General features: G+C 36.9%; 1 protein-coding gene across 2 annotated transcripts in view; it reads left to right on the forward strand.

Moving 5' to 3' along the window:
* The window catches only part of LOC115232437 (proline-rich transmembrane protein 1-like), a 32,319-nt gene that overhangs the window by 3,645 nt on the left and 8,674 nt on the right, over window positions 1-20,000 (forward strand). The window contains exons 2-3 of one of the 2 annotated variants that reach the window (XM_029802311.2): window positions 11,473-11,604; window positions 11,674-11,762. In XM_029802311.2, coding sequence (XP_029658171.1) covers window positions 11,473-11,604; window positions 11,674-11,762 — 221 coding nt within the window. Of the gene's footprint in view, window positions 1-11,472; window positions 11,763-20,000 lie in introns of both variants that reach the window. The other variant, XM_029802309.2, reaches the window with a different exon arrangement.

A 20,000-nucleotide genomic window follows, 5' to 3' on the forward strand; every position in this document is an offset into this window, starting at 1 on the left:
TCCCACTTTCAGTGTTTTCAAATCCAAACCAGGGAGTTCTGAGCTGATGATAGAAGTGTCGAGTTTGACTAATCTTGAAACGTACGTTCTCAAATAACCTTTGCATTGGATTTTTTAATGTCTCTACCCCCATACTTTCGTGAGTTGAATTGAGCAAACACTATATGAGAGAGGTTTTCTTTAAGTATTAGAAATAGTTTTAAAAAAGTTTTTTTAGCTGCTATTTCTAATAAGTTCAGTATGCGGCAAAGTAATTTATTTTACTAAGCCCTTTTATATAATGTAATAATTTGAATTCGCCTTAATTGGTCCTTTGCATACTGAATACTTGGTGAAATTGATTAATTAATTAATTTTACCCTCAATTGTTGAAATTATATATATATATATATATATATATATATTATATATATATATATATATAATATATATATATATATATATATATTAGAAGGTTTGGAGATGATGTACAAGTATTATATATTAGAAGAAATAAGGTACTCTGAAATCTGGATGGTTTAATATTTACAGATATTTATTAATATATCACATGTCTTTATAAATCATATATGTATAGCGCTTGCGTCCACTCTAGTGGGGTCTTCAGATTGAATTTTTTCAGGAGATTTATATATTTATATATATATATACAAACATTCAGACCCATATATGTATATAAGCACACAAATATACATGGATTTATTTCAGTCTATTTCACTTTCGTACTTGCTATTTTATTTTATTTTATTTCTCCTTGATTTACTATATATTTATTCTATTTTACTTATTATTTATATTTTCATAATATTTTTTATTTCTTACTTTTATTTTATTTGTATATTTTTTATACTTTATTGTTATTCTATTTCATTATAAACTTGTCTTTACTTTATTTCTGCTGAGGAACATATATACCAGTACAGATATATATTGATGTACATATCGACACACATACTTGTTGGGTGTGCGTATGTGTGTATGTGTGCGAGGGTGTGTGTGTCTTTGTATGTGTCTATGAATTTATGTATGTCGACATAGGTATAAATTTTGTTTCTCTCCTACTTTATTTTACTCCGTGAACAGAAATGTTGTTTTCATTTTTATTTAATCTTACTTTGTGATTTACTTTGCATTTACTTCACATTATATTAATTTAATCATATGTTATGTAATCAATCATTCATATTCATATCACTTTTATTAAATTGAAATAAAAGGAATAATTTTACGCTTCAGTAGACGTACACACGAAGAGTAAATATTTTTATATATCCTATATATTCCGAAATCTTCCTTATGTTATCATTATTGTCGTCTGAAACCCTGACGATTTTCTTTCTAAGTTATTTAAAATGCAAAAGTAATTTTTTATATATAATTTGTAATTTTAAACTTATTTGAGAAATGAAACAATTCTTGGTTATTATAACGTTTAATTGATAAATAAATTTTTATCCATTAGACGTCTCTGTCTCTCTCTCTCTCTCTCTCTCTCTATATATATATATATATATATATATATATATATGAATAAATGAAAGAATGGAGTCGAACGAAGATGTTAACAAAATTCCTTTACTCTCGACATATGTTTCGAAGACCACATGGTTTCATTCCAAAGGAATAAAGGGTGTATGATGCCATCTTCTCATCAGGAAAAAAAGGGAGCCTCTCTCGGCAACAAGACAAACAAAAATTTCGATGACTGCCTACATGGTAAACCAAATGACAATAAGTGATGTTAAAAAAAAACCGTTAGAAGAATTGACGTCAAAGTTAGATAGTAAGAAGAGAAGGGTTAAAGGAATGATAGGTAGGGAACCAGTGGATAGGGATTAAGACTGTTCAAAGGCTTAGGAAAGAATTTCACTATTGAAGTGGAGTGTATGTTAAGCTAATTGTTCAAAGCACGATGCTATCGTAATCATTTGTAAGAGTAAAATGTATGTTTCTGCCATTGCTTACATTTATTGGATTTCTCAATGATTGTGTTTACAAGGAGAACCTTAGAGAAGAGGATATGGAAGAGCTCAGAGTTGCAAATGTTACAAAATCTCCTGCCCTTATCAAAAGGAAAGGATACAGACAGTATGAACCAATCTAACTTGAAATCTATATTACTGTCTTTAAGACGCCAAACTAATTTACTTAGCCCTGTACTATGTCGTTTTTTACTATCCCTGAATGTTGAATAGTGGGTTGAAATTCTCTTCGATAACTGGGAAGAGGACGCTCCTATATAGAAGAAGACATCGGTACCAGAGGAGATTCTACACTGGTAAATAGAATTCTCGATCTTAGAATTACTAGACAAAAATTTAATTCTGTTGGGGTTGTCCTCCGAGATCGAAACGAAGTTTTTATTGCTATGATTGTTGTTTCTATTATTATTAGCGCTAGCATCTCCACTATTCGTATTATTGTTAGTATTATTAATGGTAATACAATCATTAATTTCTCCGTTATTGTTATCACTATCAACATTACACTGTGATAACAATAACGGAGAAATTAATAATATTCTTCATAATTACAACAATACAAATTACATCGGTGGCAGAGCTATCCTGGCTCCAAAACATTTTCCTCTACATACCATTAATAATATACTATTGAATAAACTTCCAAAAGTCTTCAATCATAATTTAATTGAGAATGTTGTTGATGATCAGGATTAGCGTCAACTGCTCCATCGAAATATTTAACTCACTACAACCACCGGGTACAGTTCCTCATTGTCTTCAGTTGGAAAAAATGGATTCCTATTATGCCATTACATATTTTGTCTCAACCAAAATTATGCAATGGTACAAGATTAATTGTGCACAAACGTCATTGACAGAAACATTCTTACTGTTTGTACTAAAGGTTTCAATATCCCGAAATATTTTTTAAAAAGCATTGCTCATAAAGAAAGATTCATTCTTAATGCAACATGAACACTTCAATAATTTCATTTACCAGTACTATCAATACATTCAAGAATGAGTAAATTATAAATATAATAATAATTTGAAAGTGAGTCCCAATAAACAGTAAAATAATCACCCGATCAACGACGGGTACATAAATATATATATATATATTGGGCACGTAACAAACACCATCCGAGCGTGGCCGTTCGCCAGCCTCGTCTGGCACCTGTGTCGGTGGCACATAAGAAAACACCATCCGAGCGTGGCCGTCTGCCAGCCTCGTCTGGCACCTGTGTCGGTGGCACATAAGAAAACACCATCCGAGAGTGGCCGTCTGCCAGCCTCGTCTGGCACCTGTGTCGGTGGCACATAAAAAACACCATCCCAGCGTGGACGTCTGTCAGCCTCGTCTGGCACCTGTGTCGGTGGCACATAAAATCACCCACTACACTCTCGGAGTGGTTGGCGTTAGGAAGGGCATCCAGCTGTAGAAACACTGCCAGATCTGACTGGCCTGGTGCAGCCTTCGGGCTTGCCAGACCCCAGTTGAACCGTCCAACCCATGCTAGCATGGAAAGCGGACGTTAAACGATGATGATGATGATGATGATAGATAGATAGATAGATAGATAGATAGATAGATATACATATACATATAGATACAGATATAGATAGATAGATAGATAGAGAGAGAGAGAGAGAGAGAGAGAGAGAGAGAGAGAGAAAGTGAGAAATGAATAGATATGTACACACACAAATTGTTGTAGATAGATATCTTGCAAACAAATTGCACATGCAAGTGCTACCAGTTACAAGCTCCGTATATCGGAAGCTAGCAAGTGTATGGGGTCATCAGGAGAGAATGCGCGCCGTTTCGGGGCCTACCTCTCGACGGCATCAATGCGCACCGGCCCCCCCTCACTGATATGAGGCCCCGCTTGCTAGATCAGCTGGTTATGATGAACTCAATATACTTCTAGCCATCGCTCATCGTCTCTTTTTAACCAAATCCAGTGGCTAGCCTTCTCCACTGTAGATTGGATATCAGTCATGGTGGTATTGACTTTACGATGAGTTAGGCCTAACGATAACAACAGTCGTCTCACGCTGTGTCCTACAAACCCTCTACATCCGACTTCGATAGGAAAATGTTCCGCTTTCCAGCCTGCGTCTTCACATTCCTCGAGTAGGTTTTCATAACGGTTTAATTTTCGAGCTCGAGCGGCGTCCATATTATCTTCGTGAGGAACCGTTAGCTCGACTATATTTACAACTTTCTTTCTTTCACACCACATCAAAACATCTGGCTTTTTCGAAACTGGGATGGGAAAGAAAACCTGGCACCCAGGCAAATCTGCAGTTACCTCCCAATAGTCGTTCCACTTTTCATTTTTCTCAGGAAGCTTCTTGGTCTTCTTCTTGAAACGGATCCGCTGACCTGGTCGCACGAAGGTAATGAACTCTCTTGATGGTACTTTTAACGATTTTTCCTCAGTGTTGTTCAGATGAATTTGGTTCTTTATAGCATTGAAGATAACCTTAAGGACCAAGTTGTGCCTCCATGTGTACCTGTTCAATGCTAATGAACAGTTGGAAAGAATATGTTTTAGTGTACCGACTTTTCCACATATGCAGATGTCATTCTCTAAGACATTCCATCTTACTAGATTCGTAGGTGATGGCAAAACATCATAAGATGAACGAATCAGGAAACTCAGCCGAGATGTTGTCCACTTCCACATCTCATCCCAACTTATCTTCCTCTCAACAACATGTTCTTCCCATCTCGTCATCTGACCTTGATGAACACATCGGATCAAATGAAGCTCTCTTCTCTCTGCTTCTCTTGTTTTGACGCTGTTGCTAACAACAGATCTGCGTTCACACGGCATCATGCTTGCAAATGGTCTGAACTGATCCGCGCCAAAACCAAATCCTTTCCGATGGTTCTGTGTTGCTCCCACCATATCTCTGTGTGTAAGAGAAGACAAGATGTTGTCAGTTTCTGCTTCTGCTTTCCACTTCCTGGCTGTTTTCACCCCTGGTGGGTTACGCCTGATTTCCATATCCTTCGATTCTCTCAGCATCATGACCGTCCGTATCTTCCCCAACTTATATATTTCGACTATTGATGCTATTGGTAACTGCAACAAACCTCTTTTACGATAAAGAGCTGAGCTGTTCAACATACGAGGTAGACCTAGCCACTTTCTAATGAACACATTACATTTTTGTTCAATCTTTTCAACTCGTGACAATGCTACTTCGTATATTAAAAGTGGCCACGCAAGTCGCGGGTACAAGCCGAACTGCAAGCACCAAATTTTATATTTACCTGGTAACTTCGAAACATCAATCGCTGATAACCCAGCCTCGGCCTGTTTCATAATTTCAATCCCACGACTTCTATCTGACAATGTTCCAGCGTATACTCGTCCCAAGCTCTTGACGGGCTCTTCCTTGACTGTTGGAATCCTTTCTTCCGATATTTGAAATTTAAATTCTTTCTGCACTCCCTTAACAAATGTCAGACTACGCGACTTTTTTGCTCTAAATCGCATCCTTGACCACCTTACATGTTCGTCTAATCTCAAAAGGGCATTCTGCATGATTTGTTTATATGTAGCTAGAAGTGTCACGTCATCCATGAAGGCTTTCTTAGGCGATTGTACATGGGCGATTTGTTCCGAAAAATATACACCTTTCAAAATCAACTCCATGACTAAGATAAACCACGTGACAGATATTGTACAGCCAGCAGCAATGCCAACCTCCAATCGGTGCCAATTTGTTGTAAAATTTCCAGTTGTAAACATCATTTCGAAACTTTCATAGTACATCCTCATTATTTTGATCACTTTGTCAGGAATGTGGAAGTGGTCCATGGCTGTTATTAGTAATTTGTGTGGCACTGAACCATACGCGTTAGCTAGGTCGAGCCATACCACGTTCAGACTTTTCTTGTTCTGTTTGGCATCCTGGACCGCTTTCCAAATCGAAAAACAGTGTTCAACGCATCCAGGGATCCCGGGGATTCCGGCCTTTTGAACAGATTCATCAACATACCCGTTACTCTGTAAATATGTCACTGTTCTCCTCGACAGAATTCCCATAAAGATCTTGCCTTTCACATTCAATAAGGATATCGGCCTAAACTGTTTTATGGTCTTTGCATTGGCCTCTTTCGGCAGGTATATACCTTCTGCCTTACACCAATCCTCTACTATAGTCTCCTCGCGCCACAGTTGTCGGATTAGGACGAAGAGCTTCTTTCGCAGACGATTGCAGTATTTGTAGACTTTATGAGACGCCATCACCTCCTGGGGCACTCTTCGCTCTAGCTTTTCTTACGAAGTCATTCAACTCTCTCTCCCTGATGTCCCCAATCTGGAATTCGATATCAGGTCCTGAGAGCTGATTTAGCCCATGTAGAGGTGGCAGCGGCTGATTACGGTGCGGATCGCTGTAGGTTTCCTTGATATGAGCATCCAATTCTTCTTTAGTGCACGATAAAGTACCACTCTTCGGCTCAGTGAACAGCTTCTTAGTAAACCCGTACGGGTCCTTCAGAAACTGCCCCCGAGTCCTTTTACTTTCTTTTCGGCGCTCATATCGGCGAATATGTCGTTGCACATAACGACATTTCCTCTTCAAATCGTTATACAGCAACGCAAGGCCAGGTTTCTCATCTAGTGCAGCACATCTCCATCGCTTTCTTAAGTCGGACTTTTCCTTCCTCAACTGCTGCATTTTTCTGATCCTCCTGCTTGGTCCACACTTTCCTTCCTCTAGTCGGATATTCTCTTTTATTCCAAATAAATCTCTTCATATATCGTATATTGAGCTTGATAATTTTCCCAGTTTTTCCACTGTAGAGCCTGTCATTTTATAAAGAGTCCGACAAACCTTGTTATCAAACTCTTTATATTTCACTTTCTCATTAGCAGCAGAGCACAAAACCCTCGGTTTCCTCTGAGTATTATCCAATGCACCAGTTTCATGACTTGTAGTTTCTTCACGTGAAGAGTTCTCTGCTGTAGCATTTATCGATCCGCTGTGGTTTGAGTCCAGGGATGATTTGCCACGTGTTTTACGATCTGACGATCCACACTGCTCTGCCCTCTTCTTACAAGTCTTTCCCTGATGTATCTTCAAGCCTCTCTCAGTTGCAAAGGTTCTACAGCACAGCTTGCATCCAAAGTTGTTTGCATTTCGTCCGCTGTTCGAATGAATAGCCATGTTCGTTTCAAAGGTCGTTTCCGTGCTGACTGGGTTTGATTGATTCTCGACTCCCCCCTCTCGGTCAATCATGGGGCTGTCATTTCCTGTTATGTCTGTTACAATAAAATACAGAGGCGAGGATCGTAAGTCCGCAGCCTCCGCCAGTCTTTCCTGGTGTCGATAGTCTTTCCTATTGTCCGCTGGTCTTTTCGAGCAGTCCTCTTGTCTTTCCAAGATGCCTAACCGTCTTTCCGGTTTGTCAGTGGTTACCTACCACAAGGTCTTAGATATCTTGCAAACAACTTGCACATGCAAGTGCTACCAGTTAAAAGCTCCGTATATCGGAAGCTAGCAAGTGTATGGGGTCATCAGGAGAGAATGCGCGCCGTTTCGGGGCCTACCTCTCGACGGCATCAATGCGCACCGCCCCCCCCCTCACTGATATGAGGCCCCGCTTGCTAGATCAGCTGGTTATGATGAACTCAATATACTTCTAGCCATCGCTCATCGTCTCTTTTTAACCAAATCCAGTGGCTAGCCTTCTCCACTGTAGATTGGATATCAGTCATGGTGGTATTGACTTTACGATGAGTTAGGCCTAACGATAACAACAGTCGTCTCACGCTGTGTCCTACAAACCCTCTACATCCGACTTCGATAGGAAAATGTTCCGCTTTCCAGCCTGCGTCTTCACATTCCTCGAGTAGGTTTTCATAACGGTTTAATTTTCGAGCTCGAGCGGCGTCCATATTATCTTCGTGAGGAACCGTTAGCTCGACTATATTTACAACTTTCTTTCTTTCACACCACATCAAAACATCTGGCTTTTTCGAAACTGGGATGGGAAAGAAAACCTGGCACCCAGGCAAATCTGCAGTTACCTCCCAATAGTCGTTCCACTTTTCATTTTTCTCAGGAAGCTTCTTGGTCTTCTTCTTGAAACGGATCCGCTGACCTGGTCGCACGAAGGTAATGAACTCTCTTGATGGTACTTTTAACGATTTTTCCTCAGTGTTGTTCAGATGAATTTGGTTCTTTATAGCATTGAAGATAACCTTAAGGACCAAGTTGTGCCTCCATGTGTACCTGTTCAATGCTAATGAACAGTTGGAAAGAATATGTTTTAGTGTACCGACTTTTCCACATATGCAGATGTCATTCTCTAAGACATTCCATCTTACTAGATTCGTAGGTGATGGCAAAACATCATAAGATGAACGAATCAGGAAACTCAGCCGAGATGTTGTCCACTTCCACATCTCATCCCAACACACTTGCTAATGTGAGATACTTTTTGGAACAGTGGATCTCTGAAAATTATCACGTAAAGCTATATATTATAGCATGTGAATGTTTGGTTGAAAATTCCCCATGGATTGAAAAAGTTAATGGTCCCTATAAATGCTAGTGCCTTTGGAAGAGACTCGTATTCTACCACTAGCCCAAAGATATATATTAGCCAGATCTGACGGAGTAGTGTACGTTAGTGAGAAAAGGAAGCGCGGCAGTTGCAAGTAATGGCTTGACAGAGATATATTGGGCAAGAGGCCCAGGGGTTTGCTTCTAGAACATTGATCTTACAATTCAAACCTTGATGTGCAGGGCTTATTTGAGCACTGAGCATCTCCAATATATCTTAGTCGTTTGTCATCTCTGCAGGCTCAGCAATTTGAGATTGGTCTTCTCGCTCTTTGTTATATATCTTTCTTTTTTTTCAAATTCTTTATATTCAGGGACCACATCTTCTGCATTGCTGACTCAGTATTAATTTGCATTGCAGTTCATACAAAAGAATCATATAAGTTAACATAAGGGGCATCAGCCATCTGAATGTGGCTAGGGACAGGGCAGGGCGGTGGGGGTGTTACTGATGCATTTAGCCCCAGGCGATCATCAACGTCACCAGGAGGGCTGACACCATCTCGGTGTCCTGTCAGCCCTCCTGGTGACGTTGATGATCGCCTGGGGCTAAATGCATCAGTAACACCCCCACCGCCCTGCCCTGTCCCTAGCCACATTCAGATGGCTGATGCCCCTTATGTTATAGAGCAGTTACTGTTTATATCTCGTTTAGAGATTTATTATTGCAATCATATAAGTATTCTCCATAAAAGTTAAAGACAACTGTAGTGCAAATGGTTGCAATTTTTAGATTTGACGTTTAAGCAAAGAAACTCTCCAACGACTCATATGAAACTATATATTTTGAATCAGTAAACGCAATTGAATTCTTTCAGAATATTTCTTTGATATTCCAAAATTTGGAGCAAATTTGTTCCATAACGGTCAAAAAGAGTTCTCCACGAAATAAGATATCAAAAAGGTAATTAAGCCTGGAAAAATACAGGACAAGAAGAGAACACGTAAAATATTACTGCGGAAGTTAGAATTAACTAAATAAAGTTTTGAAATTTTTCATCAAATATTTTTTTTTAAATGACAGCTAATGATCAAATTGAGTGAAAAATGTACAACTGATCCACAAGTATTTATAGGGAACTTTCGGGTTCTAATACTCTCTCGAGTTTACTTCAATTGTTGATGTGTGAATTTTTAAAATAATGAGAACACTAAATTTGTATTATTAAAGATTTAATGTGTAAATTTATAATCAACTACTTTAACATAAAAAGACACTTATAAGCTGTTTCTTTGCAGTTCACTCAAACTGAAAATAAATAGCTAATTTTGCCTTTTAATTAAAACTTTTATATAAACATACAAAAGGATATTTATTACCATTGAAAGTTTTAAATTCCAACTTCGACAGTAATATTTCAAGGATTTTATTATTATTATTTTTATTTTTTCCTAAACTTTTCCGGTCTTAATTGTTGATTGTTTTCTACTTTTCTAGCATATATATTTCAGAGCATTCAAGCAATATGCACCTGCACTTTATTCCATTTCCTCTTGTCCTGTACTTCTCAACAAAGTATAGGCTCAATATTCTAGCAATTAATGGCTAAATATAAGAATAGATTTTTTGAGAATACTGCTTTATTTGTGATAACTCAAAGAAGATAGGCTTTTTCAGAAACTTGAATGTGTCTGCAAAGAACATATCTATGTATCTGCGTGACAATTTGTGAATGACTACAATATTTCTTAGCCAGGATTGCCGACGACCTGCACCATTTTATATTAACGATATACTGTTAAATGAGGTCTATATATAGTAAGTTGTCTGTCTAAATGCATAATATGTTTATAGTGATTACATAAATTATTGGTCATTCAGATAACTGATAAATATCCAGCATCGTGATTAGTTACATCATTTGTAAAATAGTTTCTTTTTAGCAAAATGCAAAATTTCCGATGAGAAATGTGAAGTTGAGCATTTTACTACCGACATTGTAAATGATTTTAATTTTAAAAACTGTTCTTTCCTCATCCTAGAACAGTAAATAATTTTTTTTTTTTTTTAATACAAAGATGATAGCTGGATTAACTCCAGCTTTGCATGACTTCTGAAAGAAAGATTGTCGTTAGGCATTTGATACTCGCAATGTGTTCTTCGTAACCTGGCAGAAGTAATTCTATTGGGTTGTCCGGAAAGTCCGTGCCGATTTTTAAAGGAAAGAAAAAGGTCAATAAATATTTGCCATTACATTTTTAATCAACCAAATATGAACCATTTTGTTGCACAATGCGTCTCCATCTTTTTTTTAACTTGAAAATACTCTCTTCCCAGAATTAAGGGCGTTTCATTGCAAAGAATTCATCAAGGTATCTTTTTGGGTCATCCAAGGAATTGAAATATTTACCATTAAGACTATTCTGCAGAGACCTGAATAAGTGGAAATCCGAAGGAGCAATATCAGATGAATATGGAGGGTAGGGTAATATATCCTAGCTGAGCTGCAGCAATTTGTTTCTGGTTCCCAAAACCTCAAGTGCCGAAAATGAACTTTCTTATCTTCCAAATTAAAGGGTTACAGAATTAACACAGGTTATAGGAACATAAATCTTCTTCCATGAAAAGATAGCTTAAACTATGCTCTAAATAGAGGTGTAGTCAAATCCTGTTTTATAGACTCAACCATGTTCTAAAGTACGTCGAAAGGTAAGCTACTATAAATCGGAACGAACTTTCCGGACAACCCAATATTTTCATCCTATGTGCTTCAGCTATTAAAGAAGCAGAGAAGTGAAACCATAAAATTACGTAAATATCCTGCATTTTCGTTAATATAGTAATTATGATACTATTTTGTTATATTTTCTGTAAAATTCTCACGATAAAATTAAAGTCATCAACCAGCATATAACATTTGTTGGGTAATTAAATTTATGAGGAATGTAAACTTTGAAATATCGCTTGTTTTTACAGCTAACATAACGTCTGAGGTATCGAATTATGATCCACCAGAATATAGTGAAAAGCCTGGAGACACAACTGCGTTTAAGAATCCTTTAGCTTCTGGATATCCCGAACAACCACCACCCGGATATACATCACAACCTGGATATCCACCACCACCCGGATATCCACCACAATCTGGATATCCACCACCCGGATATCCACCACAATCTGGATATCCACCACAATACGGATATCCACCACAATACGGATATCCGTCACAACCACCAATTATGCAACAACAACAACAAACTGTTATTGTAAGCAAATGTTATTTCTTTTCATTTTACCTCCTTACTATTCTACAACCATTTATCTTAAACAGGTGGAGGCACAATGGCCCAGTGGTTAGGGCAGCGGACTCGCGGTCATAGGATCGCGGTTTCGATTCCCAGACCGGGCGTTGTGAGTGTTTATTGAGCGAAAACACCTAAAGCTCCACGCAGCTCCGGCAGGGGATGGTGGTGATCCCTGCTGTACTCTTTCACCACAACTTTCTCTCACTCTTACTTCCTGTTTCTGTTGTACCTGTATTTCAAAGGGCCGGCCTTGTCACTCTCTGTGTCACGCTGAATATCCCCGAGAACTACGTTAAGGGTACACGTGTCTGTGGAGTGCTCAGCCACTTACACGTTAATTTCACGAGCAGGCTGTTCCGTTGATCGGATCAACCGGAACCCTCGTCGTCGTAACCGACGGAGTGCTTCAAAAAAAAAAAAAAAATCTTAAACAGACATGATGTTTAGCAAGTTTTCATCATAGGGTGACTGTAATAGGAAATTATCTGTAAGAATTTTTAGCCAGTCATATCATTATATGGAGCAGGATAAATATATTAGTTTGGTATTTATTTCATCAATCTTTTGACAGAACTACAATGGTAACAGTTGCGATCGAAGTAACTGACATACAAAATAGGTACACACAAGTGTGTACGTGTGTGCATAGTTGCGCGCATGAATACTTGTGTGTGCATGTGTATGTGCATGCACGTATGTATGCTTGTGTGTGTGTGCGTGTGTGTGTGTGTGTGTGTGTGTGTGTGCGTGCGTGCGTGCGTGTGTGTGTGTGTGTGTATGTGTGTATGTGCGTGTGTGTGTGTGTGTCTGTGTGTGTGTGTGTGTGTGTGTGTGTGTGTTTGTGTGCATGTGTGAATGAATGCATGACGGGTTTCCTGAAACTTTCCGTCGACTAAATTCAACGCACAAAATATTTGTCTACTCAAAACAATGGTAGCGCCTAGCTTCCTGTTGTCGAAGGTATCGTTCAGTAGGATCAAAGTTGGAAACCTCTGCTTGTGGAAGGAATTTATTAACTACAAAGTGATCAGTGTACCGGCCAAAGTAATATAATAGACTTAAATTAATTGAATATACTTCTCGAACGATATCAATATAATTAAGGTTTAAGCGCGTAATGAAGGTGGGTGAGCTCGGGAAGAGATTTTGACAGAGATGGCCAAAACACTAGACAGAAAAGCAAGTTTTTACTGTATACATCTTCATTTCCTAAAACCTGAGTTCACCTAAAACTAAAATCAATTAAATAAGTTCAATAGAAGCAGATTAATGAAATCAACTATAATCCTAATTTCCAAATTTAACATTATATCTAATCAAACGGCAATAATGATTTATAACTAAATTAAGTACTCAAAATGATGGAGGCGGCCATAATGGATTGCTTAGCTAGTTTACATCGCAATCGTAATATTCTTGTCGTAGACCCACTACATGGAATTTTGGGTAAGTGTCATTTACTATAATCGCATGTCGATCCAAATCTTGTGATATATATATGGCCGATATGTGTCAAACCTCTGTTGCTACTTCACCAGTAGGACGTTTCAAATGCTATGCTCATAATTTGAATATTAATCGATAACCTTTGTCATCATCCAAATCAGACAAAGTAAGTTTCTGTTCTGTCATATAATCGATTTGATTCAATTCTGATATGTCTTTGCACAATTGAATCAATGAAAGAAATCCTTATATATTCTTAAATGTACAACTAGATTATTCAATACGTTAGACACATAACTAATGTTATAGCGGATTGTGGGGTTCAGGAACATTCCAAATTTTAAAAAGTTCTCATTTTAATTTTAGTGTGTACGTTTCTTCATCTTCAAAATATCATTTCATCATTTCATCTACTGGGAGAAAAGGACAAAAATGAATCAGAGACAGGAAGATTAACTTGAATGCTTTCAACGTAGTAAACTCTGCTGAAGGATAGTTTAAATCAACTACATATGATCAGCCGGGTTCCTCCGATGGATACCCAAACAGCTCCTATCTATGAAATTGTACTACAAGCATTGGTTGATTCGAAGGTATGGTTAATGGCATCTGATAAAAATATTGTGTAGCAGGAGAAAGCAAACTCCTGAGTCATATAGCCATGCCTGTGCTTTATTATAATACATTGAGCAAGTTATCAGTTAATACTACATGGATAATACAGTAACCCTCGTGTCCCCGTCGGATAACTATAGCTCATTCCCACCTAAAGGCAGAGAACCAATATTCTAAGTTTCACAACTGAACTGTAGAAATGAAGAGACTTCACGTGCGGGGAACATTTGCGGAAGCATAGAACCCTTCAAGTAGAACCCTTTCGTAACTCGTACCTCACTGCCCCATTCAAGCAAAGCATACAGGCTAATGGGTGAGACATTTGTGTCTTTGAGATACCCTCAGATGATACAGAGTCATTTCTGATATTGCAATGGATTCGAGAGTCGAGCTTGCAATAGCTCTGTGTAACACCTGCAGTTTGACATGGTAAAACATCTCTGATGTTTATTTTACCTATATTCAAAGAACGTATAATCTAGTCATCTTGAATAAATATAGCTTCCTGTAAAATAAAGATTGTTATTATTGCTGTGGTTGAACTCCAAGCCAATTCTTACTGACCAATTCGGTATTCAAAGCACATCATTTATAAGCATCGTGTCTTTTATAGGTATTGTATTAGTACTTTATTCCAACTGTTCTTGTTTCTAAGAGACTGTAGACTTTTTGCAATCATAGACATGTCTTTTATCACAAAGAAGTCAAACTAGCATATAGAGGCTCCATCATTTGTTTGTTTAAGATTATTATCACTATTATTATGATCATTATCATCATCATCATCATCATTATTATATTATTATTTTTTATAAAAGGATTGTCGTGACTCTTCCCAAAGGTAAACAGTCAAGACGAAGAGCCTGATTCGATTGTAATAGATATTTTATTGGTTGAACAATATTTCAACATTAAGTCTGTCTTCGTCAAGTTCAAAATAAGAAGTGATAAAAATTCAAAATTATAGAAATTTAAACGTAAAGCATGAACGAGAGAAACCAGCGTCCACACGTTGATGGAATGACATCATTAGTTTTTAAGTTTCCATTTTATATGCTTAAGTTTTTTCACTGATAGAAATGTCGATTTCTCAATTTCTGATTCACATTTGAACGGTAAAAATATCCTTTGGCCCAGGATTGGGTTCAACTCTGGGGTCTATTGAAACTAACAGGGCTGACAATCCAACTGTAAGAAGGAATAAAACGTAAAAGCTATAATTTACATTACGATTTTCCGTAGACATCCGGTTGCTTTGATAACTTCCAGAATTTCTATATGATCCAATTCTTATTCTGTGCCAATTGGCCTGCTAAGCTTTGTAAAGAGAATCCTTAGGCTAAAAAAATCGCGTATTCTTCATAATTTGACTCTAATTCCAAGCAAAGATTCTTAGTTGATACAGTAGCAGTTTGTTCCATTTGGCCTGCTAAACGTTTAACATAGAAGCATAAGCCTGCTTATTTGACCCCGCAAGCACATCCAAACATTTGGAGAAATTAGTTTAACTCTAGATTTACATTTAAGAAGAGAATATAAGTGGATTTTCATTGTAGCAGACTTGCCTTATCCTATATTGGGCGTAGATTTTCTTTCACATTAAACTTTACTGCTGGACACCGTTACTTCATTGAACATCGAAGGCATGAGATGCAGGAACACGACAATTATTCCATTATATTTTATGGTGTCCTCCGAAAATCGTTATCACAGGACTTTGAAGAATTACCCTGATATTACAAAACTATTAGCTCCAAAAACTAAATGTGTTCATTCAGTCACTCGTCATATTGTAACCCATGGACCACCAAGCTTTTCCAAAGAAATTAAAGATTGCTAAGGCCGAATTTCGTCGCATGTTAGATCTCGGAATAATTCCTCCTTCTATTAGTAACTGGTCAACACTTTTAGTTTTGATAAAGAAACATCTCACAGACTGGTATCCATGCGGAGACTTTAGACAGCTTAATGCAAAAACAGAAGAGGATAAATATCTTATTCCCCATATCCATAATTTTGCAGCTTCGTTCAAATTGCTGTTGAAAAGAATGATATATCAAAAACAGCAACTACAAATCCATTTGGGTTATATGAATTCTTTAGTATGCCTTTCGGATTGAGGAAGGCAGCAAATGCTTTCTAGAATTCATTGAGACGAAGTAACGAGACATTTACCTTTTGTATTTGCTTATATAGACGATATTCTCATTGCTAGTCCGTCAGAAGAAGTTCATGAAAATCACTTAAAACAAATTTTCGAAGGACTGACTAAATATGGTATAGTGATAAATCCATCTAAGTGTGTTTTCGGTGAACGCACTATATCTTGTTTTGATCATCTCATTGACAAAGATGGAATTCGCCCACTGCCAGGCAAAGTTGAAGCTATTAACAAATTTCCAGTACGAAAGCTTAGAGAATTTGTAGGTTTAGGACTCATTAATTCCTACAGACGTTTCATTTCACATTGCACAGGGTATCTATTTCCTTTAACTGAATTATTAAAGAATAGGAAAAAGAAAATTGAAGCTATAACTTTAAAAAATGAAGAATTACAGGCTTTTCAAAGCATAAAAGGAAAACTGTGTGAAGCAACACTTAAACCATCCGGTTCCTGAAGCAAAATTGTCGTTGGTAGTTGATGCTTCCGATGTTGGAATTGGTGGAGTTTTGCAACAGTTTCATTGTGGTTCTTGGCACCATTATCATTCTTTTCAAAATGATTCAAGCACCAGAAACGAAATACAGCGTTTTCGGCAGAGAACTGTTGGCAGCTTACTTGTCAGTTAAGTACTTCAGACACCTTTACATTGTTTACTGACCATAAACCATTGACACATGCACTAAAAAATTCTTCTGAAAAATATTCTCCCAGAGAAATTAGATACCTTGATCATATTTCACAGAGTACGGTGTGTCAAGGGTGTTCAAAATTCTGCAGCTGATGCATTTTCTCAAATGAATGTTGATGCCTTATGTTCACTAAGTACTATCAATTTAGAAGAAATGTCTAAATATCAAACTATTGATAAAGAATTTTCCTTATATAAAGATTCCATTTCTACTTCTTTAAGTTTAAATTACTGTCGATTCATTCTTCTGAATTATATATTTGATGTGATTTTCTACAGACCATTTGCGCCTGAAAAGCATAGAAAAGTTGTTTTTTCTACTTTGCATTATCTCATCGTGGTATTGGAGCTTCATTAAAATTAATATCTAGTCGATTTGTTTGGCATGGTAGGAAAAAGGATATTTGTTCTTGGATCTGGCTTTGGTCTAATCCTGTTATTTGGTTTGCTTTATCTAATGTGATGTTGCTATTTTTAACTAGTTTTCCTCTTTTCAAGGTTGCTTTGGCACGTTTTACTAAGCCAAATTTCATATTTATTTCATTGGTAAATTCATGTACTGTTTCTAGTAATGTTTCCAGCTGTTTATCATTTGTAGCGTACAGTTTTAGGTCATCCATATATAAGAGGTGGCTGATTGTTTTGCCGTACCAGTTTAACCGCGTCCAGTTCTGTTTCGCATGTCAGATAAAGGTGACAGTGCTAAGCAGAAAAGGAGTGGATAAGGTGTATCTCCCTGGAATATTCCTCTTATAATGCAGACGGCTTTGGCTTTTATGACTCCCTCTCTTGTTCGGATCTGGTATACTGTCTGCCATTTATTCATTGAGTATTGTATATTTTTTATGATTATTGGTGCTAACTTGTTCATGGCTAGTGTTTCTAGGATCCATGTGTGGGGAATACTATCAAAAGCCTTCTTTATTATTATTATTATTATTATATTATTATATTATTATTATTATTATTATTATTATTATTAAAAAGTCAAAATTAAAAGAAGAGTGCCATTGTTATCTAGTGAAAGATATTTCGACATCTTGTGTGTGTTATTATTATTATTATCATTATTATTATTATCATTATCATCATCATCATCATCATCATCCTCATTATTATTATTATATTATTATTATTATTATTATTATTATTATTATTATTATTATTATTATTATTATTATTATTCAGTAGTTTTATTTTTATAGCGTGCTTTCACTTCACTACCGAGCGCAGCTCTGTGTGCCTTGGGTATGTGCTGTGATTTGTTGTGATGTTCTGATGGTTATTGTATGGAAAGTGTTCTGCGTAGGATGTGTGCAGTGCCTAGTAGTGCAATTTTCTGTATGTTATATGTGTTTGTAAGTCCTGGTGTTTTTGTTATGTATTTGTCTGAATATTTTTTTATCATGCCTAATGCACCTACTATGATAGGAATTGTTTCTGTTTTTAGATTCCACATTCTGGTTACCTCTATTTCCAGGTCTTTGTATTTTGAAAGTTTCTCCATTTCTTTTAGAGAAACGTCGTCATCTGCCGGTATTGATACATCAATTAGAAAGCATTTTTTTCTTCATGATCTCTGACAACTATATCTGGTCTGTTGGCCTTAATTTCTCTATCTGTGTGTATTGGCATATCCCAGAGTATGGTTGCTTTCTCGTTTCCTGTGAGCTTTTCTGGTGTGTGCCTATACCATCTTTTTTCTGTTGTTATTCCATAATGTTGGCATAGTTTCCAGTGTATGTAGGTCCCAGCTCTGTCATGTCTGTGAATATATTCCTTCTTAGCCAGGACTGGGCAGCTATAGATAATATGATTTATTGTTTACTTGTCCATCTCCACATATTCTGCAGTTACTTGTTATAGTTCTTTTCATTACATGTTTTTGGTAATTTCTGGTGGGGAGGCTTTGGTCTTGTGCTGCAATTAAAAATCCCTCTGACTCTGCTTTGAGTCCTGAGCTCCTCAACCACTGCTGGGATTTTTCTTTGTCTATTTCTTTTGCATTTAGTTTAGTGCAGTATTTACCATGAAGGGGCTTTTCTTGCCATCGTTTTATCATGGTTCGTTGCTGTTCTATTTTTAGTTTGGATTTCATTTGTTTTATAGCTTTTGTTGTTTCTTCTTCTTCTTTCTTCTTCTTCTCTTCTTCTTCTTCTTCTTCTTCTTCTTCTTCTTCTTCTTCTTCTTCTTCTTCATATTATTAGGTGGTATGATTTGTTTGTATTTATCAGCTCCTTAAATACTGAGAACAGTTTTTTGTTTCGCTCGTGTTTTGCCGCTATTTGAATCAGTTTTCCTTCCTACTGAAGTAGATATTTTTGCAGTCCTATGGTGGTTATTTTATAGTAGTTTACCAGCTGTATAAGGCCTCTACCACCTTCTATACGTTGTATATATAGTCTTTCTATGTCAGATTTTGGGTGATGTATCCTAGATCCTGTCATTTTTCTTGTTTTCCCATCTGTTTTGGTCAGTTCATTTAGTGTCCAGTTAAGGATATTGTAGCTGTAACTTATAACTGGGACAGCTAAAATGTTAATACCTATTATCTTGTTTTTAGCATTGAGCTCTGTTTTTAGTATTGATCTAACTCGTCTATAATATTCTTTTTTTATTTTCTCTTTCATTTGTGTGTGTTGTGTCTTATCTAGTTCATGGATTCCTAAGTATTTGTAAGTTTGGTTTTGGTCTAATTCTTTTATTTCATTGGTTTTATCTTGTGTGATGTTGCTACTCTTAACTAGTTTTCCTCTTTTCAGGGTTACTTTGGTGCATTTTTCTAATCCAAATTTCATATCTATTCTTTGGTAAATCCATGAACTGTCTTTGATAGTGTTTCCAGCTGTTTGTCATTTGCATCGTATAGTTTTAGGTCATCCATATATAAAAGGTGGCTGATCGTTTTGCCGTAACATTTATATCCGCATCCAGATCTATTTAGCGTATCAGATAGAGGTGACAGTGCCAAGCAGAAATAGAGTGGAGAGAGCGTGTCTCCCTGGAATATTCCTCTTTTAATGGGGATGGCTTTGGTTTTCATGAGTCCCTCTTTTATTTGGAGCTGTAGCACTGTTTGCCATTTATTCATTTTAAACAAGCACCTGGACGAAAACAACCTGTCTCCAGAAGATCAGAAAGGATGCCGCAAAGGCTCATATGGCTGTAAAGATCAACTAATGATCAATAAAGCCATAACTGAAGACAGCCACAGAAAGAAGAAAGGCTTCAGTATGGCCTGGATCGACTACAAAATGGCGTTTCATAGCATACCCCACACATGGAT

This window comes from Octopus sinensis, linkage group LG2, assembly GCF_006345805.1.
Source record: "Octopus sinensis linkage group LG2, ASM634580v1, whole genome shotgun sequence".
NCBI classification, from domain to species: domain Eukaryota; kingdom Metazoa; phylum Mollusca; class Cephalopoda; order Octopoda; family Octopodidae; genus Octopus; species Octopus sinensis.